At 45.0% G+C, this 27,590-nt stretch overlaps 1 protein-coding gene across 4 annotated transcripts in view; it reads right to left on the bottom strand.

The window, feature by feature from the left end:
* MAP3K20 (mitogen-activated protein kinase kinase kinase 20) overlaps nt 1–27,590 on the bottom strand; it is a 1,515,864-nt gene that overhangs the window by 768,939 nt on the left and 719,335 nt on the right. For all 4 annotated transcript variants that reach the window (XM_069616229.1, XM_069616231.1, XM_069616232.1 and 1 more), the window contains exon 8: nt 19,714–19,800. In XM_069616229.1, coding sequence (XP_069472330.1) covers nt 19,714–19,800 — 87 coding nt within the window. The remainder of the gene's footprint in view (nt 1–19,713; nt 19,801–27,590) is intronic.

Below are 27,590 nucleotides of genomic sequence, written 5' to 3'. Positions count from 1 at the left end.
GCTTCAGTTCTTCGCTGCTCCTGCAGGCATTTTTCTCTATCTCTTGTGGACCTGCATATGGAAGTTGAATACTCTTTTGAATGCCTCGTCTGCAGGCTCTCTCTCTCGCCTAGCCATTCCCTTACTGTGGCTACTATCTATCGGCCATCTGGTCAGGTTTCTTCCTTCCTCTCTGAGTGGGCGGACCTCTCCTCCTCACTCCTGGCCTCAACCACTAAACTGCTCCTTCTTGGAGACTTCAACATCCACCTGGATCCCTCCTGTCTCCCCTCTGAACTCTTTTGCGACCTCTGCGACTCTCTCTCACTCACCATTCTCCCCTCTTGCCCGACTCATTCTGCAGGGCACCCTCTTGATGTTCTGATCTCTTCAGACCTTCCCCCCTCTGTCCCTCTCTCCACTCCTCTCTCCTGGATTGACCACTTTCTCCTATCCTCCCACCTCACCCTCCCTACCACGCAGGCCAAGCCACCTCCGTCACTGCCACCCACCTTCTCGGTCATCCGACCCATGAAGCGCGTGTCAGTTGAGGCTTTCGCCGCCACCTTCTCACCCCCTCCTCCACCCCTGGCTGATTCTCACCGTGACACAGCCCTCTCCTCGCTCCACTCTTCTATATCTGATACTCTGGATATCCATGCCCCTGTCATGAGAATCTGCCTGAAGCCCACAGCCAAGTGTAACTCCTGGTATGGCTCAGACCTCGTCACCCTAAAATGCAAGTGTAGTGTTGCCGAGAGGAAATGCGTGCTTCAAGTTCATCCTCTGACAAACTGGCCTGCCGGCTGCTGCAAAAGCAATACCGGCTCTCAGTCCTCACCAAGAAGTGAGCTCATATCCAAGCCCGCGTCTCTGCGGCATCTAACAACTCGGCTAAACTCTTTAAAATCTGCAAAGAACTGGCCAATCCTGCTGCAGTCTCTACCTCTCCTGTCCCTTCCCAGGCCCTCTGCACGGCACTAGCTTCTCACTTCATTTCAAAAACTCAGGACATCCTGTCCTCACTCTCCTCCTCCCATTCCCCTCACACTATTCCCTGCTGCTTTTTCTCCAGCCCTTCTCCAGCCACCCCTCCTCCCTCCTTCTCTGCCTTTCCCCATTTCTCTCCAGACGAGGTTTCTATACAAGTCCGATCTGTGAATGTCTTGTCGAAACAGGTTAACCCCTGTTCCTCCAAAACTATCAAGGATCACATTGACTCCCTGGCTCCTGCCCTGGTGGATTTCTGCAATCCCTCCTTCGCCACTGGAGTCTTCCCTTCCTCCCTGAAGCACTCCCTTGTGCACCCCCTTCTTGAGAAACCCTCTGCCGACCCCTCCTGCCCGCTAACTATCGCCCAATCTCTATCACTCCCTTCCTGGGCAAGCTCCTGGAGAAACTGGACTTCTCCCAGCTCAATCTCCACACTGAATCTGTTGGTTGTCTTCATGACAATCAGTCTGGCTTCAGAGCTGCCAGAAGCATGGAAACTGCTCTCCTGAACATCCGTGAAGACCTGCTCACCAACCTCGACTCTAACACCCCTTGCGTTCTTATCTTGCTTGATCTCTCTTCTGCCTTTGACACTGTCAACCATGCCATCCTGCTCAACCGTCTCCGTGATAACCTGGGTATCACTGGTCAGGCTCTGGCATGGCTGACTTCTTTTCTCTCCAACGACCCCCCCAGGTCCAACTTGGGACCTTCCTCTCCGACATCTTTTTCTCTACCTGTGGTGTCCCCCAGAGATCTAACCTCTCTCCCTGGCTGTTCAACCAATACCTGGCACTCCTTGCCCACTGCATCGCCGCTCTATGTTCCAACTTTCAGTGCTATGCGGATGATACCCAGCACATTTTCAGGCTACCTTCGGCCTCCTCCTCCTCTCCTTCCCTCATCTCTGACTGTTTGTCTGCCATCCAGGAATGGTGTGCCGCCAACGACCTCTGCCTTAATGCCAGTAAGACTGAGATTCTACTCATCAGCACACCCACTCCCTCCTTCCCTGCAGCTCTCTGGCCGGCCTCTCTTGGCCCTCCTCCCACTCCCACCTGCAAGGCTAAAAATCTCGGGGTCATCTTCGACTCTGCACATCTCTGACGTTTCTAAGAAGTCACACTACCAGCTGCACCTCCTCTGAGGTATTCTTCCTTTCCTCTCCTTCCCCCAGAAGCTCACTGTCTCCAGAGCCCTGGTCCTCTCTAAGCTGGACCACTGTAACAGCCTCCATCTAAATCTGCCTGCCTCCACTCTCCGCCCTCTGCAACTTATCCAGAACAGGACTACGAGACTTGTCCTTGGCCTCAAGCCCAGGGATCGTATCTCTCCAGGACTGAAATATCTGCACTGGCTCCCAGTGGCTGCGAGGATTAAGTTCAAAACCCTCTGCATTGTACACAAGGCCTTCTGGGGTCTGGGGCTGCAATACCTTCAACTCTCTCTTCCTAACTATCGTCCTTCTCGAGCTCTTCGCTCATCTGCCTCCAACTCCCTCAGGGTCAGCTTCTCCAAGCAACGAGTTGGTGGCATATCACTCTCTTCGGCAGGGGCCTCTCTCTGGAACAGCCTTCCTGTGTCCCATCTCCGGTTCCGGAAACACCTCAAAACCTTCCTCTTTGCTTCTGCTTTCTCTCCTCCCATGCTGAATTCCTGACTGAAATTGCACTGGTTACCTGGCCACCCTTTCTGATCTCTGGCCCAGGCCCCATCAATTGCCCACCTGCACTGCCTCCCTGGCAACCCCTGCACTTGGGGACTGTTTTTCTGTATCCCTTTAGCGCCCCTATCAGCACTTATGTCTGCACTTCCTTGCACTTGCCACTAACTGGCAGTTTTATTTGTCTTATTTATCTTATTTATTCCACTTTCCCATGTACTGCACTTTCCCCTCTCCCTTCCCCCCGCGCTCTTTCCTTTCCCCCCTTCCCATGAACTCGCGCGATCTGAATGACACCTGGCCTAGTAGGATCGTTGTCTGTCCTCCCTTTGTCCCCCCCGCCTCGTCATGCCTTGAAACACGTGTGTACTAGGCGCGTTATAAATGCCATATCACATCATATCATTATTTTGAGTGTGCCATATATCAAATTATTGCAGCATGCCCGACTGTTCAGGGTAGAGTGACCCCTCAATCTCATGTTCCCTTGCAATCTATCTTTCCTTGCATTTTTATGATGCTGGTGTTCCTATGCCCAACAAGCCCTGGAAACAAATACTCATTTTATACTTGGTGATGGAAAACAACACTTTCCTTTGATGAACACCTCAGATCCACCAGAGTTTGGTTGAATATGAATTCTTGGGGAACAAAAGGGTCACAGGTGTGGGATGAACATATGAACTTTGGGGGTGGGAACTGCAGGTTAGTATTCGGGTGGTAGGATGAACACCATGAGTTAGGACGATCCTTGAACACAAAGATCAAACCCCTGTCAATATAACTGTTATGGCATTCAGAAGGCACACTAATAGGGAGAGGGTCAATGATGTACCCCCCCTCCTTTTCTGGCAAGTAGTAGTCACTTTTAAGTGAATTAGGTGTGAGAAACAAAAGGGTGCCTCACTTGCTAGTCCCTGTGGTTCTCTCAGGTGGCCAGGGCACGGCCATCGCCTTTTGATCCAGACCCCGGGAGTGGACCAGTGCAGGAGGATCACCTGGGTGGGGGATCTTTGGGGAGTGGGTGTGAGACAACCGATGGTGAGAAACGATATCCCCCCTTTCCTGTGCTCATACCCCATCCTATTTTATAGGATTCTCCAACGTCCCAATGCCCCCCTTTCTACAAAAACACTGAGCCAAGGAAGAGGATGACTGAGAGTAAAGAGGCTAACACTTACATATCTCAGTGGCATGTACCGTTAATGAGATCAGGCAAAGTCGGGCACTTGACCTTAATCACATACATCCGATACACATAAGCTCCCCCCACACGGATAAAAGGCGGAACATAGAGACACACTCTGAGCAAGGTGAAACATGAAAAGGAGCAGATCTTCCGGTAAAGGCAAACCCACTGGAGCAGGATGACCGATTGAGGGACTAGAGCGAAGGGTAGGGAAACCCTGAAGGTCCCTGCAGGAGGTTGTTGCCTCCGAGAAGCCGCGAAGGATACACGGAGAAAGACAAATCCCAGACAAGAAGAAGCCTGCATTGTGTTTCAAGGATGCCAGCGACCCTACCGGGTAAACGGGAGAGTTGGAGAGGCGAGGTCAAGCCTGTGGTATGAACCTTGACTCGTGAATCTGAATTGCAAAGAGAGGAATGCACACAGCCGGTGAGTTAGCGAAAGACATGAAAGGCCGGTTTGAATCAATGAAAGATTGAAGCTGCAACAGTGTATCTCACAATTGAAGGTTGTGCAAATGCTGATAAGACGCGAAAGAAAGCAAACCAGTAGTCAACTTTAAAGCTATCGATAACTGTGAAGCCAGTGATGCAGAGTAGCGGCAAAAGGAAATAACCCACTTGAAAGTCTCTGTGAAATGTTTGATGTCTTGTTATATAGCGACAAAGTGAACGAACTCTGAAATGCGCAATGGTCAAGATTAAACCAGACGAAAGGGGAAGTTAAAAGGTGAATGCTTTAAGAGAAAGATCTCTTTGAACTTTTCTGATTGTGTTATGAAACTACCAAGACCAAGAGACAATTGGGCAAATAAAATAAGGAAGAGCTGAAGTGAAAGTCGAAGTGGTTCTGAGGAGGTCTATAGAAAAATCCTTGCACATTCGAAAGTCTTTGACATCAGTGAATGGTCTGAGCTCGGTTGAGGGAGACCGGGAACATGAAAGAAGTAAGGACAAGGGAGCCCCTAATAAATGTGAATGAAGCTTGGAGACGGGAACCCCTGCAAGTGCTGTGATTGCGAGGTCTGAGCCCGACAGAGGGAGATCTATGTTGAAGCAGGTACTTTTTGTTGAGAGGTGCGAGCCTGACTGAGCGAGACCTACGTGAACTTTTGTTGAACTGTGAAATAACCTTTGTGAATTGAAAATAAGTGACATTAATGTGGAAGGCCAAGCAGGCCTCGACCCACGTTTTGAACTGCCTTTTTTTGATAACCTGAGCCAGAGTGTGTCATCCTGTCTAAGGGGGCCGCCTTATGCCGGGCTGCCCAATGTGGGGAGGAGAATTGACTCATCCACCTTGATTCTCTATGTTAAAACACTGACTTTCCTTTGCCGACACATTCCCCTTTACACAATTTTTGTATAAGAGATAGGGCAGGCATTATGTTCTGTTAGTATGGGCCATTGTGATATGACAATGACTGACTAGGACTGTGTTTTGTTTTTATTTGATGGGAGAGCCTACTCCCATCCTAGCTATAGGGCAAAATAGCAGTATTTCCAAGCCCCAAGAATTTACAAAGGTTTTGAAACTTTTAACTCTTGTGTCAGTGTCATACTTGTGATACCATGCCTCTCTTACATAGGTGACTCCCTTCTGTCGCAGCCCGGGGTCTCAAGTACTGGCCAAGGGTACTCTAACTCTCAAGGACTTCATCCATCCCAGAGGTATGTCCGCTCCTGCCTTGTAGTCATCTAGGGACTGGTGAGAAGCGGTTTCCTTTGAGGCTGGTGATGGGCTGCAGAACCTGTCGGATACTCTGTTTATCTCATCGGCCCCTACTTTATGAGTAATGGCACCCAGACGTCAAAATCACCCAAACCCCACCTGTCAACCCAAAATATGACAACTCATTACAGGTGTCTAACCAACCAACTAATCAAAACCATGCTGCACCACAATACTTCAACCCTACTCAAAGCTAGCTCCTCCTGTTTGCCGTACCTACCCTATCCCTTTCCACCAGTGTTGAATTCTGGATTAGTTCACATTATCAGTCAATTCAGCATTCAGAGTCACTGCTCTCCCAGTCATCACCTTATACCACTATGATGACCACAAGGAACACACACATGACTGTATAAACAGAAGACATGTATGGTATAAATAGAACCCATGACTCAAACGGCTTAAAAAAAACAAGTAAGCCCTGAGGCAGCACCATTTAATCACTTAAAAGTACCAAAAATCCACCAACTACTGTGGCTGCATTGAAAGACAAGAATGAAAGACCTAACACAAATAACAGCTTCATTGTAAATATGATCAATGGTAAAGGAAGATTATGTTATTTAAAGCTAGTTTGCATTAATATGTTCAGAGATCTTAGCACTGTAGAACCACTATGCGTTCTATATCTACCATACTTAAAGCCAGTAAATCAATATCAAAGTCTTTCATCAACTTATCATTTCACTCCTTCTAAGATGTCCTGACCTGAAGTAGATTCCCAAACAGGACCATGTACACCAAATACATGTTACCGAACACCCCGCACAACGTCAGGGGCCTCAGAGTTGCCAGCGAAATACCAACAATTTAAATGCCGCTTTGACGGGAATACGAAATTTGAACCAAAAAACCATCAGGCATAAAAACACAACAAGGAAAGCATCAGAGACCGCTTTTGGGCAGGGGAGAGAACCAGAGTATTTTTAGGCATCACCCTTTCTCGCAGTGATATTCAGGAGTGAAAAATGTATCCAGACGATGATTCATGAAAAAGGAGGAAGTTCGAAGAAAGTTGGGCCTTGAGAGAATGGACAGAGACACCCTTTCTTCCAACTATCCCCCTGGCTACCATCTAGACAGGGAAAATAACTCAGGAATAGCATCAGAGCCAATCGCAAGAGGCCTAGAGTCCGGCCTTTCCTTCTGCAGAGAAGAGAAAGAAAGAGATGCAACAATAAGGAGGCAACCGAACCAATTGTGTATAACGGGGGGAGCAGTTGGTGTTCAATGCACTGAGACACAAACAGATGTGATGTTGCTAAAATAACTCAATGAGTAAGAGTTGCTCAACAGGCAAACTGAACCCCAATCTAAAAAAGCTGATTCACTCAAACAGTGCTTTCATAGTCGAAATCCAAAGCATCCATAAAGAAAGCCTTCAGTGTTTCATCAATGTCACCAACTATTTCCAACTACTTGTCCAAAATCTAACACCCCATTCAGCCCAGCATCACCTCCTATCCCTGCAAAGGCTCTACTGTCAACACTAAATACCTTAGCTTTGTCCATCCCATTAAATATCACACCAATAAAAGGCCCCTGAAAGCAATGGCCTCTAATTTTCACTGCAGCACCGTCAGCATTCAAACATCCAAGGCCACCCATCAAATAAAACAATCCAGGCCTACATCCAGGATAGGAGAAACAATCATTGTCCACATCCTTAAAAACAACTATGACACTTGTCAGAAATAATCTGTTCACAATGAAACTCTCCATGAAGTAAAGACTATGTGGCAATAACTTCCCTTTACATTTAACACACATCAGCGGTGGGTGATAAGCTGACAAACTCCTCATCCTGGGAAAGACAAATAATTTAAGTATCAAATAACAAAATGTTTTCTGGACCATATAACAATGAAAATGAAAGGTTTTCAAACTAGGCTCTTATATTAAGGGACAATTTAAATGTCATCAGGTATACTTGAGCCTCCACAGTCACCCCTAAATATGAGGAGTCCTTGCTGCTTTCCACTCTCCCATTCTCCCTAATTATGTTTCCCCACTGAAAACTATCCTATAGCTAACTGTTCAACAATTCAAAAATTGAACTTTAAAAATGCACATTTTCTTAAATTCCTGCACTTCCCTACTACTTAGCTAATGTTACACCCGCAAACTGTGTACACCTTCCAAATGCTACAGTTTATATTTTTAAGGAATTCATATCTCTTTACTCCCGTTTACTGGATGCACGACAAGAAAGGGACTCCAAATCAAGCAAATGTCCCTTAACAATCACACACATGCTGGATGGCAGGTGTAACACTTGGAGATACCATTCACGTGTGCTGACGCTGCCCCAAGGAGTTCCTGGGGTATCCAATATTAGAAACATGACTATTTGTATTACTGAGAGTGGGCAACACGCTAAATGAAACACATTACAAAAAGTGTCAGTGAACCACCACAGCATTTGACAGTGGTGGCTGAACTGTTTAACTCTGTGGGTTTGAACATGTGGAACCTGCTGAACATGGAATAGAGAGTATACTTGACTACAGTGCTTAGAGTGCCCTATTGCAGTAGACTGACAGTGCTGAAATTGTCTGCATGATCTTTTGGAATGGAGTCCAACTGAATGGGAAAGCAATCAAAAGGAGAGAGAGGATGGTATGCCGGGGCCCGGGGATGTGAGTCAGATTGTGCTTACATTTTTTTTCACTGTGATTGACAGCAGGAGCCAGGGTGTCTGGGTTTTAGTGGTGGGTGGAGGGAAACGTATTGGTGAGTACAAGATTTAGGATTAAAGTATGATTACATACCAAAAACATGTCTGCTTTTGTGATGCTTTCTGCTCTATCTATCTATCTATCTATCTATCTATCTATCTATCTATCTATCTATCTATCTATCTATCTATCTATCTATCTATCTATATTTATAAAAGTGAACATGTGTGGGTGTGTGGCTGAGTTTGTGGCAAATCATTGTTCCTTATACAATTACTCAAATGTTTGACCAATCTGCACCACATTTTGCAAAGTTACTTGTTTGGACCCTCCGGACAATACTGGCTACATGACATTTGGACACCCCACTTCGACACCCCACTTTGTTTCCCGGATTTCAGCACAAGTCAAAGTGTGTTTGTGGGTTTGTGGCTTGGCAAAGAGTTGTTCCTTATTCAACTCCACACCATTTCACCAATGTGCACCCGATTTTGCATAGTTACCTATTAGGAACCTATAACTACATGACATTTGGACATCCTACCCTGTATTCTGGCAAAACTCTAAATTGGTTTGTGGGTTTGCGGCTTGGGAAATCGTTGTTCCTTATACAATTCAACAGTTTCACCAATCTGCACCAAATTGTGCATAGGTACCTGATAGGACCCTCCGAACATGGCTTGCTACATAACATTTGGACAGCGCACCCCTTTCCCGGGATTTCAGCACTGTCACACATGAGATGGTTGCCTGAAATCAGCCAAACATCAATGTGGCTGTAGAAGGACTGGTACTCAACCATAGGTTGCATGCCTTCTGGGAAATTTGCACTGCAACAAACTGCACCACGCCAGGGTGAGGCAACAGGTGGGGAGAGAGCCCAGGCTACATGACAGGAACACCAACTCTTGCCTCCCCCAACGTCTGCTCTGGGGTATGTCAGCCAGCCAGACATGCCCATTCTCAGTGCAGTTTACTTCAGAGTGCAAGGCACATCAAGCGATAAGCGAATCGGAACAGCGACCTACAGGATCATTGATTTTTAACAATTGATTTTTAACAATTGATGAGTGTTGTCATGTCTGTCCATAGATCCCGTTCGGAGAATGGTTACTTTTTGCTAGTTTAAATTAAAATCAAACAAAGAATAATGTTGTAATAAAATGTATCCATTTCAACCATTGAGCCTTTTCCTAAAACATGCATAACACCAACTTCTTAATAGACCACCATAATGTATACTCAGTTGAAAAATACTTATGGAAATTAGGGTCTGCAACTTGCAGAATATGCTAACTCGTCAATATTAAGTTACAAATGGAAATGCACAAATGACGGAAAGTCGTGACACATACCAATTGTGAATTATTTCTTTAGGTTCCAACAAGTTTTCTCTGGGTTACATTGATTGGGCCTCCATACCAGCCACTCCGGGAACTCTGTGATGCACTTTAAGTAAATTCATGCATGTCAAGCTATTTGCACACTTTTTTGAAACATGTGCACTTTTACAATTTGGTGTATGTTTTGGAATACGTACTTGTAAGTACTTGTTTTTAATTCACAGGATGTTCTTCTAGAGCATTTGTATCTTATATGTTTTGTGTGCATTCATAAAATACCCCATTGTCGCATTCCATTGTGGGCACTTATTGAAATATTAGGAGGAATGTTTCCCTGGTTTGCGATTAAGAAGCATTTGCAGAAGTATTTTTCAAATGATTATAGATTAAGGTGTTCTCTGAAGACATTGGTGTTATGCATGTTGGTGCGTCCTAGTCTTCATAGTATTTTCAGGACCCCTGGCGTCCCCGTTCACTGACAGAAAAAACATAACATTAAAAAAAAAAGAAAACATTAGTGCCCATGTGGCAAGCAATATGGGTGCTAATAGTGATATGCCCCTTGGAGGCGGGCCGACCCTCTAGGTAAGGGCCCTCAACCCTCGTTAAGGGCGGCAGGCCGTTACCTACAGGATCAGCCCGCCACTGAGGGGCATATCGTCTGATTATTCCGCAATTAGATTTACCCATGCATGTTATGTTATTTGGTTCTACATAGCTCAATTGATATTTTTATGGGCTCTTTATGCTTTGGGAACTACAAGAAAGGGAATTCATGAGAATGTTGGGTTTGAAACAACCAGGAGGCCATATAAGAGTGCTCTTTCTTTGTGGGACAGGCCTTTATACTACTGAAATACCACATAAAATATCCACCGCGCCTCCAAATGATTACACAGGACTGGGCTGCACTGTTCATACAGAGTTCATACTGCATTCATTAGCCCCTGTCAATGTAAGGCTGTTTTTCTTTTTTTCTAATGTCTACTACAAAACCCCTGACAAATATAGTTAAAGACAGTTTTAAGATTAGCATATGCCAAATACAGTGTACCCTTTCCCAGTATATCATTTGTGAAGCCATGCAATTGATCGGATGCATTCTTCCATAGTGTGAAAATCTCCTAGCATATTTAGCAGGATTACATTATCATCTAATATACTCAAGAAAGCAGTAAAAGAAGATGTCCTGACCAAGCATGCGCTCTACACAATTAGCTGAGTGTTTAAGGCTTAGTTGTGCCCTGATGGGCTGTGGATGGTGTGCATGCGTGTTCACACATCAGGGCCCTATCAGGGCATAACCGAGCCTAAAACACTCAGCTAATATAAGTTTGGCAATTGTTTTTAACACATCTATGAACCAAGGATAGCTTTGAAAAAGACCCATTATAGGTCGAAATAGGTGTTGGACTCATACAATAAAGAAGACTAACTAATTTATTTAAAATATGCGATTGTATTTAACCCATTGGGCCTCATTACGAGAATCCGCACTAAAAACGGGCCCATTACCGGCATGGAGGAAGTAGCAGGTCCGTGCTCATTTGACACCGCTAATAGCGGCTGATTACGAGTGCGCGAGCATGCGTGAACCGCATGCCGGTAATGGCCATACCGCCAGGCTGCTAAAGGCCCTCCAATCCCCCGATAACGGCATCACGGGACCCGCCGATACCGCCTCCACCTAGGAGGCACCCCTTAATACCGACCCAGTAATAACATCATGTAAATACCGTGCTCGTAATACCGGACCCAGAAGTAACATCATCGCGTCGGAACGGGAAATGCGCCAGCGGCAATCTTTAAAAACACAATCCATTGCAATCCTCCCAATCCACCAGTGCTGCATAGGAGAGACCAGGGCCATTTTATAGAACATGTCCAAGGCTACCTGAAAAACCAACCCCCCGCCTGCGCAAGAAGCGCTTCTCAGATGAGGAATTGAATATGTTGGCAGATACCCTTGCTGCCCATGACGATGAGGTCTTCACCCATAACCTCAAAAGGGAGGTGCAGCAGAGGAAGAAGGAGATATGGGAGGAGGTAGCACGCAAGGTGTCTGCATTTGGCACCACCCACGCACTATCAAAGACTGCAAAAAAAGGTGGGACAACCTCCGCCTCAGGGTCCGCAACATCCTGGCCAGCAATCGTCGAGAGGCCATGGCCACAGGCAGGGGTGCCCACTCCCCGGTCAAACTCATGCGCTGGGAGGTGACATGCAGCACAACCATCCAGATGGAGTCGATAGAGGGCTTCGGGGAGATGGAGATGGAGACGGGTGGCGCAACAACTGGAGATGGCGGTGAGTGACCCTGCAAACCCCAGTAGGGCAAACCATGACGTAGCACAAGTGATTTGGAATAGAGCCTAGGCAAGGCAATGCATGGCCCATCACACACACATTAACATATCCATGTCCAGATGGAGGCCCAAACCCTGCCACACTGAAATGCATGCTGAGTGCCAATCCCATTACCAACATACAGCCAACACACAGGGACTATTCCCATGTCATACATCACACAAACCCCAATACAATGGCATACCACCTGGCATGCATCATTGCCGAATTGAGACGTCATGGCAAATGCCAAAATGCCCGCCCTTCAAGCTACCCTGTGTGACACACCTGTAAGATATCAATGCATGAGAAATGAAAAACTCCACAGCACCATCTCATGCATCTTGCATGTAACACCATCATTGATTCCCTACATCTCTTCTTCCCCCCAGGCACCGATGGAGAAGATGGCAGTCAAGACCCAGCCACAAGGCCATCCATTCCCGGGCCAAACCACCTGGCAATGGCAAAACCACTTCCGGGGCAGCATCACGGCCCACAGTACAAGCCAGGGCGAGTGCACAGGCCATGCCAGCACATGAGGGCCCCACAGCAGCGGATGAGACTGCAACCACAGAGCTGCCAACAACAGTGGAAAGGGAGGCCAGTGGCACCCATTCCGCTGTAACAAGTTCAGTGGGTGAGGCAGCAGCCACAGCCCCACTCAGTGACGTTGACATAGAAGCGGAGGAGTACGTGGACCAAGAAGGATGTCCACACACCCCAAACCCCCCGTCCACTCCCCAACATGCCACTCAGGCCTCACTCTCCAGCCCCATGCTGGATTCTGCAGTTCTGCTGCACAGCCCCGAACTCAGTACCACCCCAGAGGCCAGCCCTGCAATGGCATGCCATGCCGCAGCACAATCAGCCTCTGCTGCTACCACTGACTTGGAGGCACGGCTGTCAAGGGTGGAGGCAAGGCAGGACACCATGTTTGACATTGTGCGCCAATATGTGGCTGACGGGGAGGAGACAAGGCGGGAGATCCGTCGGGCCATTGCTGGGAACACTGCCGCAATCAATGCCTCTGCTGTAATGATCTGTGACAGTTTGGGGGCGGTCACGCAGGTCCTGACCAGCATACTGCAACACATGCAGCAACAACAACCTGCGCCAGCTGTGCCAATCCCTACGGCATCCACCCCATCCTCCACACCCACATCCTCTGCACCCTCCAGCCCTGTGCGACTGACAAGGCGGAGTGCGAGGCAGACCGAAATGCTGCCCCCGGACACAAAGAAAGCATGCAAATAGTGTGGATAACAATGGGAGTGGGGGGAGGTGGTGTTGGTGGTGTATAGGGGATTAAGGGGGTGTCCACTGGGAGTATGGGGAGTTCATTGGGGGTATGGGGAGTTCATTTGGGGTATGGGGAGTTTGGGTGTTGTGGGGGGAGGAGGGGGGACGTGTGAGTGGTGGAGGGGTGAGGCACTTTTCTGTAGTTTTCATTAATACACCCATTGTGTGAAAAATCATTTAATGCCTGGACATTGTTCATTTCGTGTGTATTCATTTTATTCATGACAGTGCACAGTGCCCAACTCCCCACATACCCTGTGTGCATGTCCACATGGACCCAGTGCTCAGTGTAGCACTGACACATATCCATCAACGTCCCTGTGGTTCAGAAGTATTCGTCAATCAGTGATTGGCGTACAGCACGGCCATCTTGTGCATCACGTACTGGCAGGGGTGCTGCTTCTCCTCCATCATCATCCTCACCCGGTGCATGCATGTCAATGTCAGGTGGCAGTGGCACATTTCTCCGGATGCAAAAGTTGTGCAGCATGACACAGGCCATGGTGATCTTTGCTTCCTTTTCAGGCCCATAAAGGAGTGCTCCACCAGACCTGCTTAGGCAGCAGAACCGCGCCTTCAACAGGCCAAAGGTCTGCCCAATCACGACACGGGTACGGGTATGAACCCGATTGTACTCCTCTTCGTGCCTGTTACGTGGGTTCCGCACAGGGGTAAGTAGCCACGGCTTTAAGGGATAGCCTCTATCACCTGCATGGGAGTACAAAGAGGTCTGTGTGAGTCATTCTGATCTGCCACCTTTAGGATTCACGGCCATGGCCGCAGCTATTTGGTGTTGACATGCACATGTACCTGTACATATGCACACAGATTATTTGGATACATTGTGTACTGCAATATGGTCTGCTAGTCTGGATAGCTTTGTACAGATGATGCAGGGTGTGCACTTGCATACTGATGCGGATGTACTGGCGGAACGATGTCTTGCCTCCCATAATTGCAGTGTAGGCTACTCTGTGCCTAATTACACTAGCAACATTGGCGCAGTTGTAATCATGTTTAGTCATGCATCGCTTGACATACCCATGGTGGCCTGGTTGTGCATCTTGCATGTTGTCATTGATGTACAGCAATGGTCTAATGTGTGGCATTGATGTGTCATGTTCGGGTTGGTTCAGGTCAGAAGTGTTTAGCTCTGAGTGCATTGTCCACTCACCACCCATTCCCACCCAGGTGGAGTATGCATCACCCCCCCCCCATTCCCACCCAGGTGGAGCATGCACCCCCCCATTCCCACCCAGGTGGAGTATGCATCCCCCCCACATCACAACCCCGATGCACTGCCATGGGCCAGTCAGGCAACTCACCAAGCAGCCAGGCACGTCGTCCAGCATGTCGCTCCATGTGACAGGGTAGAGTGGAGTTACGCAGCACCATGGCATCATGTATCGATCCGGGATATCGGGCACAACAACGTGTGATGATCTTGCTGGAGTCACATACCATCTGCACATTGATGGAGTGGTATTGCTTGTGATTGCGGTACACCGCCTCTATGGCATGAGGGACTACCAATTTGATATGGGTGCAGTCGATGGCACCGACGCAATTGGGCATGCCTGCCAGTGCATGGAAGCCTACTTTGGTGTCGGCAAGCTCCTGGGCAGTCCGTGGTAGCGATACGTGGGTGCTAGCGTGCTTCAAGAGGGCTTCCAGCACTTGGGTCAGCATGTGTGAAAAGAGTGGTTGTGATATACCATGCAGCTGGCCCACTGTGTGCTGGTAGGTGCCTGTGGCCAGGAAGTGGGGCACAGGCACCACCTTTAGTAGCAGGGGGATGGCAGTGCGTATTTCAATGAGGCTGACGATGTTGTCATGTATCATGTCCACAATGGTGCTGATGGTGTCCCGGTCCAACCGGTAAAGGGTGTGGATCTGCTCAGGGGTTAGATTGAATGGACTGGGTCTGATGCGAGAGATTGGTGGCTGCCTACGAGGTACTACTGGCTGCACTGGTGGTAATTGCTGGGCCTGTCTCATCCTCCTTCTCCTCCTGTGTCTCCTCTGTGCTGCCTGTTGTTGTGGCTGTAGTTGTAGTTGCTCTTGTTGCTGTAGTTGTAGCAGTACAGGCATGTCCTCCAGCCCCATGATTGTAACAGCTAGTGGTATCATTTTGGTGTGGGAACGGGTGTGGTGTGTGGGTGTGCTCCTTTTATACTGGGACAGGCTCCATTGACTCCACCTGTGGTGATTGTGTGCACCTGTGGCAGTTGCCTTCACTGCAGGTTGCTATTTACGGGTGTTCCATGATGCCTGTATAGCCACCGTCGTGCAGGCCCTAATTACCGCCTTCGGGATGCCGGTAAGTGCATGACCGCGCAACTTGTGATGTCCTCCTATTACCGGCATCCCTGTATTTCCTCCGCGAAGGGGTGCGTGTACGCGCGCATGCCGGTATGAAGGGGCACGGTACGGGCGGTGGCGGTATTGGCGGGTTGTCGGGTCGTAATGGCCCGGACCCATTAACGATGCCGGTAATACCATTCCGCCTTCCTATTTTCATTACCTCCATGCTCGTAATGAGGCCCATTATCTGTTTAATTGTGTAGAGCACATGCTGGTCAGGGCATCTTCTTTTACTACTTTCTCTTAGTGGCATTGAGCATCGCCACACCCTTGTTCAGACCCATGCAGCCCTACTTACACTTGTGCTATTATTAACATAATGTTATTTTGGTACAGAAGTGTGATCCGCTAGGAGCCCAGACTCCCGTTTTGTTTTTAACCAAGAAAGCATTGCTATAGAATTTCCCAAAGGTATTGATATGGGAAATAGGGATGTAACTGGCCCAATCCATGCCCAATGCTAATCACCAGCAAGCATGGCTATGTTCCTTGGTTACTACCACATTTGAAATTCTTATCAGGATGCAAGCTACAGGGGGCTTGTTTTTAAGTATGTTGGCTGCTTACGAAGTCTGGACCATACTGCCCATTAAGGAAATCTCATGGTGTCAGGCTGAAGCTCATGTCGGTTGGATAACATCAATTGGCAGGCACTTCCATCTAGCTCTGCTGGGAGGTGGCAAGCGAGCAAGCAGGTCGCCATTAGCAAGGGCATTGCACCCCTGCACTGCCAGATCATATGAATGATTTGCAATCACAGGAGAAAACCCCAACACATTTAGTGCCAGTTATTATCATATCTAAGAGTGGGTGGATATCACATGGATACAAACATGTAGGCTTGTGGCATGTTGAGAGGTCAAGGGGAGCATACCTACTGGTTAGGAGAACAAAGACACTGACTGCCTTTGTGGGTCACATGTCACATGACCCCCACCCCCTCTGTTCGGCCCTTTTTCTTATCTGTCCAGGAAGAATTTAAGGTTTATTTTAACCCGACTTCTCCCAGGCTTTTGCACCCAGTGGGAAAAACTGCTATCCACTGTAATCGGGGCCTGGGTATTGCATGTAGATTAAATCTTTGCACCATTGAGTACAATAATATATGTCCTAATGGGCCAGTTTAGGCGTTGGCAGAGTCAGTGAATGTGTGTATTTTTCTCTTTGGCTATACATGTATCATTGAGATGTGGGTGCCATGTATATGCACTGATCAAATGTTCTGGGATAGTTTTATGCATACTATTTCTACAAGATTTTCTCATCTTTCCATATGAATGTTAAATGGAACTTGTCCCCTACCACATCTTTCTACCTTCAGCTTTTTAGAGCACCCCAGGTTGCCTGTAATGCCATCACATCTCTTTTCCACTAAAGTGAACCATATAGTGCTTTCTGAAACCATCTAGCATGTGATTACATCCTAGTCAAGGTGAGAATAATACCAAAAGCCAAAACCTTAGGAACCTTCTTTGAGTGAGCCTAAATCACGTGTCAGCATTCTGAATACACATTTTAAGGTATTTCCAATAATGTTTGTGCTCATCCAACTATTCCTTTTACGCTCTTGTGTAGTTGTAGTCTTCATATTCCATTGACTTTTAAGTCTCTCCTTGTTTTGCTAATAGGAGCGGTGTCACTACTGGTGGTCTTAATTCTAAATTTGAATGGATATTTGGCTTACATTTTGTTAACTTATTAAACAGAACTGTAGTACACATCAGTACTCAAAGCTTCAATAATAGTATTTAAACTATAGTTCTTTCAAGTTACAGAAATGTCTGTGGGTGTGGACCAAAAGTAACTTGCCCATTCACTCACTCCATGCTGCTTTCTAGTGCTATTTGATGGACTAAGATCCCAGCTATATTTGAAAAATAGCCATTAGAAACACAGCAATTGGTCAGCTGGTAAATAAACATATTCAGCCTACCTGCCCAAACTCCAGTATTCATGTATACCATGTGATTTTAGGAAATAAGGACCCCTTTTGTCCACGTCTTAGTTAGCATGAATATGTTCAGATATCTTAACACTGTAGAATCCCTAGAATGTTCTATACCTATTTTTGACAATGTTGGGTTATGGACTGTAAGTACACACATCTATAGGCAGAGACGTCCCATTGGCCTTCTTGATATTTCATTTATCCGATGGAACTGCAACTTCACAAAAATTGCCCTTTTGTCGTGATTTGAATAACCATGTGTTTCTGCATAAATTAACTCAGGTCAATACTTATGTCACATGAACTCCCCATGTCTCGAATTTCCAAACTTAACAAATGTATTATTGAATACCTCTTTTAAATTCTATTCTAAAATCAAATATAATTTTAATTTTAAAGAGAAATATGGAAGATCCCATTTTCCCCCTCTAAGATTTTCGGACTGAAGGACAATATCAAAACATGTTCAGAGGGATTCAAGCAATGCTGCTAGCTTGGGCAACTTTTAAATGAAATTTGAAACTTTTTAAACAATTGAAACAGATTGAGAACATGTGCCTAGTACAGTGGCTGAAGATGTGCCCTTGTTGGGGCTTCCCTTTATATATATATAGATAGTGTTATTTATTTGCATTTCATGGCATCCCATATGTACCTAATTAGTTGCACACATTAAAACAGTCAATATTGTTTCTAAACATGTTCTATCAAATTGAGATAAACAATTAGGTGGAAAATGTTGGTCTAAAGAATCTCCATTTTAGTATTAAATATATTCAGATTTGTTTAATGTGTATCAGAATAAAGCATTTGGCAGCCTAAATTTCCAAAAGATGACTGTCATCACGTGATCAAACTGTATTCTACAATAATTTCCTACATTTTCTCTTGAGATTAGCTTTGTTGGATAAGTCCATGTTGTGTCTCACACATATATTTGTTGACACTTTATAGACTATTGTTCCTCCGACTAGTGAGGAGCAGCAAAGGTCAGCCTTGTGTACAACTCTACTGAGTGACATATTCCGGCATCATATCAAATCAAAACACTGGTCAAAAATGTTTAATCACAATGTGACTGGATGTCCGATAACAGTGAGCAAGATTTACATCATGGCTTCTACATATGATTTTGGTAATTTAACCAGAATCAATCACCACCATCTAGTTGTATAGAGTAATGCAGGTACTAACCCCAACTGTAGAACCTGTAAAGCTTGCAATGTAATATGTATCTGTGTCTGACATACAAGACTACAACGTTGTCTTATCAAAGGGGATCAAAGTGATATCTACTCGAGATGGTTCCCCAAAAGTAAGCTTGCTGAAGTGGGGCAATAACCCCACATCTTGCACCGAAGAGGCAATCTGAAAAGAACATTCTCATCTATAAAATAACAATAAATAGCATGCACATTTTGCAAACACATATATGCACAGAGCAAAGATATACAGTAAACCTGTGTATACTGCAGGTTACGCTAAAGGAAAGCTTCACAAACTGGTGATAAAAAAGGATCATGGATAGACAGGAGGCATTTGCACTGCTGAAGCACTTTCGAAAAGAAAAGACTCTGCGTGTGTTAGCTTGAAGCAATAGTGTCGCACCACCCAGCCGACACAAATGATAAATTCATCTTTAATGTAGTGTTCAACATACTGCGGGGAGCTAAACTGTAATTTTCTTTATTTTTCTCCCCTTTTACATTTGAAATGCTCATCTAAGTGACAGCTTCTTGTGCTAGAGTGGCTCCTGCTGGGAGAGTTAAGTGGAAGTATCTGAAGGTCTCTCACAGAAGCACCGTCCCCTGGCCAGTATAAAGATGTCCAAAATGCGGGAGATATGGTTAAACTGTTCCTCTACGCTGGACGCAATGGCTCCTTTCATCACTAAGAACAAACCACTATGTTACATTATTGAGAATAAGAAGGCAGTACAGTAGTTCTAAAATTTTTGATCCACAGCATCACCACATGAAGCCGCAACAATTAGATGTAAAGAGCCCATTCATGAGGGATAACTCAACTTTGACCCCTTGTGCTAACTCCTACTGGTAATCCTTCCATACGCGTGAACCTACTTTCCAATTGAAGAAGATGAAAAAGTCTTTGCAGTGCCCAAATACAGTATTCATTTCTATCTACTGCTTCTGAACCTATTAAGGATGTAGCCTTACCTCATTTTTTTCCACTACAAGCCAAGCCACTTGTAATCCTTCCAAGCCTTTAAAGGGGACTTCCCTTGTGAGCATCTCCCAGAGAACCTGGAATGAAAGAAATGTATTTTATATGTGATTATTAAAATGCAATAAATAGCATTGTGACTATTAAATGTAACCAGGTGCAAGAAGTGTACTGCAGATTGTCGGGCCATATACACATTTGCTTATCAGAAGGCCCTAAACAGTTTTTAACATTAATGTTCTTTTCCCAAGAATTACACAACAATGGAGGATAAGGACACAACAACCTAAACAACAGTACTCTTTTGGGATTCAGTGCTCAGTGCCTATTCCCAATCTGCTAAAAAAGCATTATTACTAGAGCACTCAATGTAGTGCCAAACTTCTATAACCTGAAAACAAACACATTTGATGTAAAACATTTTAAGCTTCTATTGTATTTTTTGTTCTCTAAACAAACACACTACTATGCATTTTCAATGCGAAGAAAACCCCTACAATAATTTCCTGGTAGCAAATGTTTAGCAGACATGATTTCTGCATGATCTTGCATCTGAATGTATTCAGCAGAGTCAAGAAAATAAGCTTGGTGTTGTTCTTCCTTGTAGATATGGGAGCTGCAACAATGTCCTTCAATGAATAATACCTTTTATTGGGGTGCCTAGTACCCAGTGTCTCTATTTAAAAGATAAACATGTGTATGCATTAACTAATCTTTTGTGTGTGCTCACATTCAATACTATTTGTTAATTGATTGCCTTATATTATTTGCAGAACTGAGAAGAGTACCTTAAGCATCTTCAAAGGCATGACATGTAATCATTTTCTATAGTTTTCATACTGCCCATCCCTGGATGGGCAGCATGAAATTCAGCACTGAGGACATTGAAGGACCAAGAAAAATGCATGGTCTAATGGCTGTGCATTTAATAACAATTCCAAATTGTTTGCATAGTGCAACAGTTTCACTGACCTTTAATTGAGCAATCGTCGATATATGTTTTGGCCCTGGCTGAAGTTGCCAGAATGTTTACCCTTTAAGCAAATTATTTAAGATACCGGCTTGTATTTTCTTAAAAATAAGTTGACACATGCAAGAGTTTTCCCAGAAAAACATACAATTGTTATTTTTGTATAGAGTGGTCATGGTTAAAGAAGTTACTTAAAGGTTTATTTTAGAATATCAACTGGATCAAGAGCTAAGTGCTAAACAAAACAACATCCTGTGGTTTTGAAGCAGAAAATTAGCTGTGGTGTATATGAACACTAAAAAACATGACACTAAATTGTGACTGCAATTAATTTTTCTGAATATTGGCGACACTTGAAACAGTCATCTTAAAATTAGACACAGCTATAAAAGAGCGATTAGACACAGCATTGCCGAACTCTTGACTCCTTATTTTTATCTTGTAGAATGCCATATATACAAAAGAAATCCTGAACAGATATATTCCAAATAAACTGAAAAATGTATCCATTTCTAACTGAATTAAGCAAACTGCTACAAATATAACTTTAAAATAAAATAAACTAGAGCAGGCTAGGACCTGCTCTTTTCTCATTGAGACCATAGCCTAGTCATACATCGCAATCTAAATGTAGTCATTTTGCACAATGGTGCAATGTCGTCTTTGCTCTTCTGACAAGTTCATTCAATCAGTAACTACTATCAATCCATCCTTCACATTCCCACTGTTTCTTATTGGTATTTGAATGTTAATATTTTGATGGTAGGCCTGCATTTATCTGCCGCAATCCTAGTAAAGGTCTACTTGCAACAACAAAACAAAGGGAGGGCAAGTATATGTTCCCAGAACAATATTGAATTTTTATGGAATGTGTTCATTTAGCTAACTGTCTATTTTTGGCCCTGGAATTTCAACTCAGTAGCTGCTGTTGTGTAATTAGAGAGCATGGTATTGTATGAGTTTCTGAAATCTCACATTGAACCCAAAACTGATCAATTAAAAGATATCATGAAGACCTGATGATCTTAGAATTAATGAAAGAGTCGTCAACCATATAATTTATTGATTTCTGCTGGATTGTTTTCTAGAGAATTCCGAGGCAACATAACTTTTCTTTAAATAATTTCTTTCGAAAACAATTCAAGTGATTTATCATGAACTATGTAACAAAATCATGTAATGTTTTTCAAGTCTTACATACAGATTTCAATGATTTGAATGGTTCCTTATTGCACCTCTGATGTCCCAGTGATGGTACAATCACAGGCCTCATGCTTAAAATCGAGTGGCAGTGTGCCTCTCCAAGCTCGGCTTCACTGCTCTGTTATCCATGGGGAGATGCATGAACGCTTCGAGGTAAAGGTGTTGGGTGGGTGGTGAAGTTGTAAAAAAGTAGGGATTGAAGGGAGGCAATGTAGCCCCCCTTCCTGATCAGCATTTCTGTTTCTGAAAGAGTTTTCTTTTGGGCAGGCAGAGTGTATGGCATGGCTAACCAAAAGGTTTTCACTTCCAGACAACACATGGAGAGAGTTATTTGAGGGAGTGGGGGTTGGGGTTTAACTTGAAATTGACAGGCTGCTCAAGCTGGAAGGTGAGAGTGGATGGAGTGGAAGAGGGAAAATGATTGTTGCATTTAACTATTTCAGTCACCCATTATTTTCATTAAACATTTTTTTTTAATGGAGGAAGGATAGCTCAGGGGCAACGGGTCTGTCTTGGAAGCAGGACTACACAGTGCTACACAGGTTCTTGGGCTCAGAAACCACTCCTTGTATTAAGTGCGTTATAAATTAACAATTATAATTATAACATTTTCTTATTTCTGATTTTAATTCAATATCTTTTGTGAAACTGACAAAATGTAAGTGTTGTTAATGCATTATTCTATATAGTAAAACATTAGCAGAAATGCATGAATCCGATAAAAAAAAGTGGTTGAGGAAATCACAGTGGCCTGACTGGAGAGCTACGCAGTCCATTGTTTACTATATACCTGGTATAGAACCATGGAATGCTTGAACATTAAGCAGGTAAGGGCGCAGGTGAAACTGAAACACAGTGCTTTCTTGATCTGCTTTAAAGTTGTGTCATTCTGCTCTGTAATAAAAGCAGGGCTCTCTTTACATTATGTGAATGTGAAAATCCACCAAATCCTACAGAATACCTGGCGCTGCAGCCAGGATAGAAGTAACATCACAGGATGCATAACTTTAAACAGAATATTGGGAGGAAAGGAGGAAACTGCACACTCTAGAGCATAACAGCTACCCACAAACAAAAACACTAATGTAACCCCCAAAATGTCCAGCACCCGATCTGTGAAATAGTGGGGGATTGCCCACAAAGATATGAGGTTAAGGCCATTAGGTCAGCAGAGGGCTCAAATAAGTAGTTATGGTTCTGCAGACTATTATGAGTCGATCCAAAATCAGGCAACAGACGGGTGCATATTTTTTGATATTAAAGAAAACACACAGAACTGTCTCCACAAAACTGTTATAGAACATCATCAATAGGTAATGGCAACATTAGGAAGAACTATATGGTTCAAATCAGTTTCACAGAGCAAGCGCAGAGCCTGATGGGATACTCTGTAGTCCTACAGATAAAGCCCACCAATCGTCACAGTCCTACATAGTAGACTTGGCAGGCAAACATGTAAAACAGGTAGGGCAATTCCACTCCTTGTAGTTATACATTCTGGCTGCGACTGGGCACCAACCCATGAGGCTCCAAAAGAGCAGCAAGACCCTAGTGATGAAAACTACTGATTAACAAGTGTTCTGTGCATCACTTTCGAGCTTTTTCTTATTCCCATTAGACAAATGCTTCTCTGAGAATTCTCTCATTGCACTGACATTTCAGGGCAGAAAGTATACTTAAATAAACATTCTAAGGCAGTTAGTAGGTGGACCTCTAGATGTTACAATAGTTTGATACTTGGGAAACCAAGAAACGATTCTTAATGGTAGTGAAGCATGCACCAATGGCAGAGCACCATTCACCTGTTAATTTCCAGGGTTTATTCTCAATCTTTAGGGCCTCCTGAGGAGCGCAACTCCACTTTCGCAACAGACGGTAAGCTGTCCTTTTGAGGGCAAAGAAGAGTCTGAGGAAAGGCTGGTATTCCCTAGAGTGGGAAGACATTTGTCTTGGACGACCAACCTCCATAGTTGTCATGCTATGAGATGGTCAAACATAATATAGCTTTATTTCTAAAGTTTAAACCTTCATAAGAGAACAATGAATGCAATATAGCAAATAGTAATAACAATTTTCAGGAAAAATAAACATACAAATAGCTAAAAAACAAGATGAAATAATAATTATGCAATAAAATATCTGTCAAAAAATATGAATCCTTTTTGAATATACAAATATAAAGCAAGCGCAACCTTTCTACTCAGTATTGAACACAAATTTTCTTTTTGCGTTACCAATACTTCTGAGAGTTGCCCCCTTAAAAACTGGAAGTAAGAATGTTTTCCTCAATAATTTGAGTAATGGACAAAAAAATACAAATTGTAGTAAATCACCAATTGAAGTACGATTATAGATACAGAATGGGGTTGGATTATGATTGTTCACATAAACCATTTGCTTACTACCGATGCTTGACTCAATAGAATAGCAGACAACTGAGCTTCTTTACAGGATTGGTGCAGGAAAAAAGTGGCAGTAATTCTGTTACCGCCACTATTCCAACACCGCCTGATTATAATTTTTGGGGGATTAACGTAGCTTTTGCAGGAGGTAAATCCTCCACTTTATCTCCCAAAATCAGCAGATTTACCGTGCAGTATTTTATCGGGTGGTAAATCCAACAAAAATTGACTCAGAAAATGGAAATTACTCCCATAATTATTTTTAGTGTAGTACAGGTTGTACTTAAAATAATGTTTCACAGAGCACTTCCCTTTCTCTATTTCAAACCGTTGTTAATTTTTAAGTTCAAGATACCTTGTGCATAATAATATGATTTCAAATTTAGATGCTATGTGCGAAGGGGACTGGGGCTTGGAGTATAGTGATGCCGCAATGATCACCAAAGAGTGAGGCTGGGGATGGGCTGAAAGCAAGAGTGTATCCCCCTCCACTTGCCTGTACTTGGCGTCCAGGTGTCGATTGACCGGCTGGGCCGAGTGGGGTTTGAGCCAGCCCTTGTTGGCCAGGGATACTACATCAGTCTGCATGGGAAACCCGATTTGGCAGAGGGGCGTCACGTGAGGACTTCAGCCAGAACCCCCTCTGCCGGCTGCTAGACTTCGGGTTGGGGGGCCCAGGTACTCCACCAGACCAGCAAGACGTTTGTGGAAGGCCCTGGCTGAGGATGGAATGTCTGGATCTTCCTCCTCATCCGTATCCTGCTGATCTGGAGGATCCTGTGGAGGAGGAGTAGTTGGCGCCAGAGGTTGGGGTACAGAGCCCGCGGCCAGAGGCTGAGGATATTGCGGCGGTGGCTACAATGGAGCCCCCTATGGAAGCGGCTGGGTAACCGAAGGAGATGGATGCACCTGGGCCTGGTGCGTCGGCTGAGGCATCTGTGGTGCCACTAGCATTGCAGGGAGGACTTCCCGGATGGCACCCTTGATGATGACCCCCATCTGAGGTGACTTCATGAGGCCGAGGAACTTCTCGAAGAGCACCTCCTCACTGGCCAAAGAGGTGGCAGGGGGTGCTGACGGGGCAGCGGGGAGCTACTGGAGCCGCTGCGTACCCTGTCTATATGGACGCAAAGGAAAGCTGCCCTGCGCAAATGAGGGGTAGACTGTAGGCCACGTACCTGGTTGAGGCCAGTCCCACCTTGACACTCGTTCTTTGCCAAATTCCTGGAATGGAGTCGGACGGGTGCCGTTTTGAGGCATGGCGGCCATTTTGTCGAGCTGCCTGCCGTGCCTGTGATGTGGTGCTCTGCCCGGTGGGCCCGCCTCCTCCAAGACTCTTGCATGTGGATCACGAAGGCCTAGCCTGCTCTTCGGGCCTAGGCCCGGTAGGTGTGACACCCTCGACCCGGCGGTCGGTAGAGCTGCGTTTAGTTGCCCCCTCGGACGTATTGCCAGTATTAGGGCATAGACCCTCAGCCATGGTGCCGGTAAAAGGGCAGAGCCCCTCGGGTGTAGACCCGGTAAAAGAACCTTCTGGTCCCTCAATCCTGCGCCCGGGAGCATCAGAGGATCCCTCGACCCGTAGGCCGGTAGCTGAAGCAGCCTTGGTGCATGTGCTGGTAGAAGGCCTGACTGGTCCCTTCAGCGCCTTCAAGGATAGCGAGTCACATGCCGAACATGATTGCCAACCGTGGTCTAGGCCAAGGCAACGTAGGCTTTGGGCGTGGGGGTCTGAAGTTGGGAAGGGCCCGTTGCAGGATGGACACCTGCTGAACCCTGTAGAAGTCAACATGCGCTGGGGAGGTGCGTGGCGCCTGAGGACCGAGTTCCTGAATGATAAACAAGACAAAAAAGACAAAGAGAAGAAGTATCCGCGCGTGGAATTACATGGCCAAAGCCAAACCCAGGAGCGCTGGTGAATACGGCCCATTCCCATCGTCGTCGACGCGAAAAAGCAGACTGAGGTGTGGCACCGGAGGGCGGAGTCAGGGCAGCGCATGCTCCCTGGGCCGCACCCCCTCATGCTTCGAAATTTAAAGGGGAAGAAGGTTTTTTTCTGGGGAAAAAGGTTCCATCTCCCGTCCCTTGGAAGGGACGCCCATGCAGTATGGAGGAAAGGGGACAGGACGTAAAAAAGCGAAAGATAAATTGATTTGCCTCAGCTGTCTGGAACAATTGCTTAAAAGATCTTTGTAAATACAGTGGCACAAATCGCATTATTATATGTAAATATCTCCAATGAGTTCATATCCTTACCATTTGGTGTTATCATTAGAGCATTTCGGACTTCCTCAAGGTTGAATTGAATAAGCAATTAATGTTTTATTATCAGTTCACCAGATCTACCAAACTCTCCTAATGCTCCGAAAGATGATCAGGTAGATAAAATTAACAGATTATGATCTCTCTCCGGACAAAGCATCACACATAGATCTAACAGGTAATGACAAATATTAAAATGAATCAAGAAATAATATAATGGGGACATACCTAACTACTTTCTTTATTCTCCATTTATCTTCTATTCATAATGTTGAATTAATGTTTTAAGGTGCTTCTCGGTATATAGATAATGATGGCCAACTCTGCACCACTTTGCCATTCTTATGTTAAAATGCCCCATTAAAGTTCCTGGCATGGAGGTTGTCCAACCTCAAGGTCTTTTCAATTTTGCTTCTCACATTGATTTTGTCCTAAGACTGATACAATTGTTATCCTTATATTTACCTCGCACCAGCTGTCATTAGTCCATCTTCTTTTTGAATCGTTTGGGAAACTCTATCCCTGCTGTTCCATTTATGCAATTATTGTTGCTAATCTTATTGCAGTCCCTTGATTGAACTTAAAAATATGTCGGTCATCTATCCCCTACAAGGCACGTTGGTCTGATTTTTTAATTCAAAGTGCACTGCTGGAATAAAAAAAACATTCAGCTGTTTTTGATAACTTTGCGTCAAGACAGCCCCATGTTGCTTAGGATTTAGCATACCATTTAGGTTCCCAGTTGCTACCTTAGGTCTGTGTGTACTGTTCCTTCTTTAGTATAACTTTTTTTTTATTCCCACCCTTTCCTCTCTGTTATTTTGTCGACTTTTCAGAGGTTTTTTTTCGCTTTTTTTATTTTATTCATTTGTTTTTTAATCTTCACCCCCTTTCCCTTTGGCACTGCCCTATGTCTCCCTTTACAATGCAAGCAGACCCTGTCAACTCTGCATGTGATATCTCACAGCTTTTCATCATCTACGTCGCAACTCCCTTCCAAATGGTAGAGATTTGCAGCTCTCTTTCTGTTTCA

The sequence above is a fragment of the Ambystoma mexicanum genome, chromosome 9, assembly GCF_040938575.1.
Source record: "Ambystoma mexicanum isolate Mex_15411 chromosome 9, UKY_AmexF1_1, whole genome shotgun sequence".
In the NCBI taxonomy this organism is placed as follows: Eukaryota; Metazoa; Chordata; class Amphibia; order Caudata; family Ambystomatidae; genus Ambystoma; species Ambystoma mexicanum.
The sequence above is the reverse complement of the archived record's forward strand: the minus strand, read 5'-3'. Positions and strand labels throughout refer to the sequence as shown.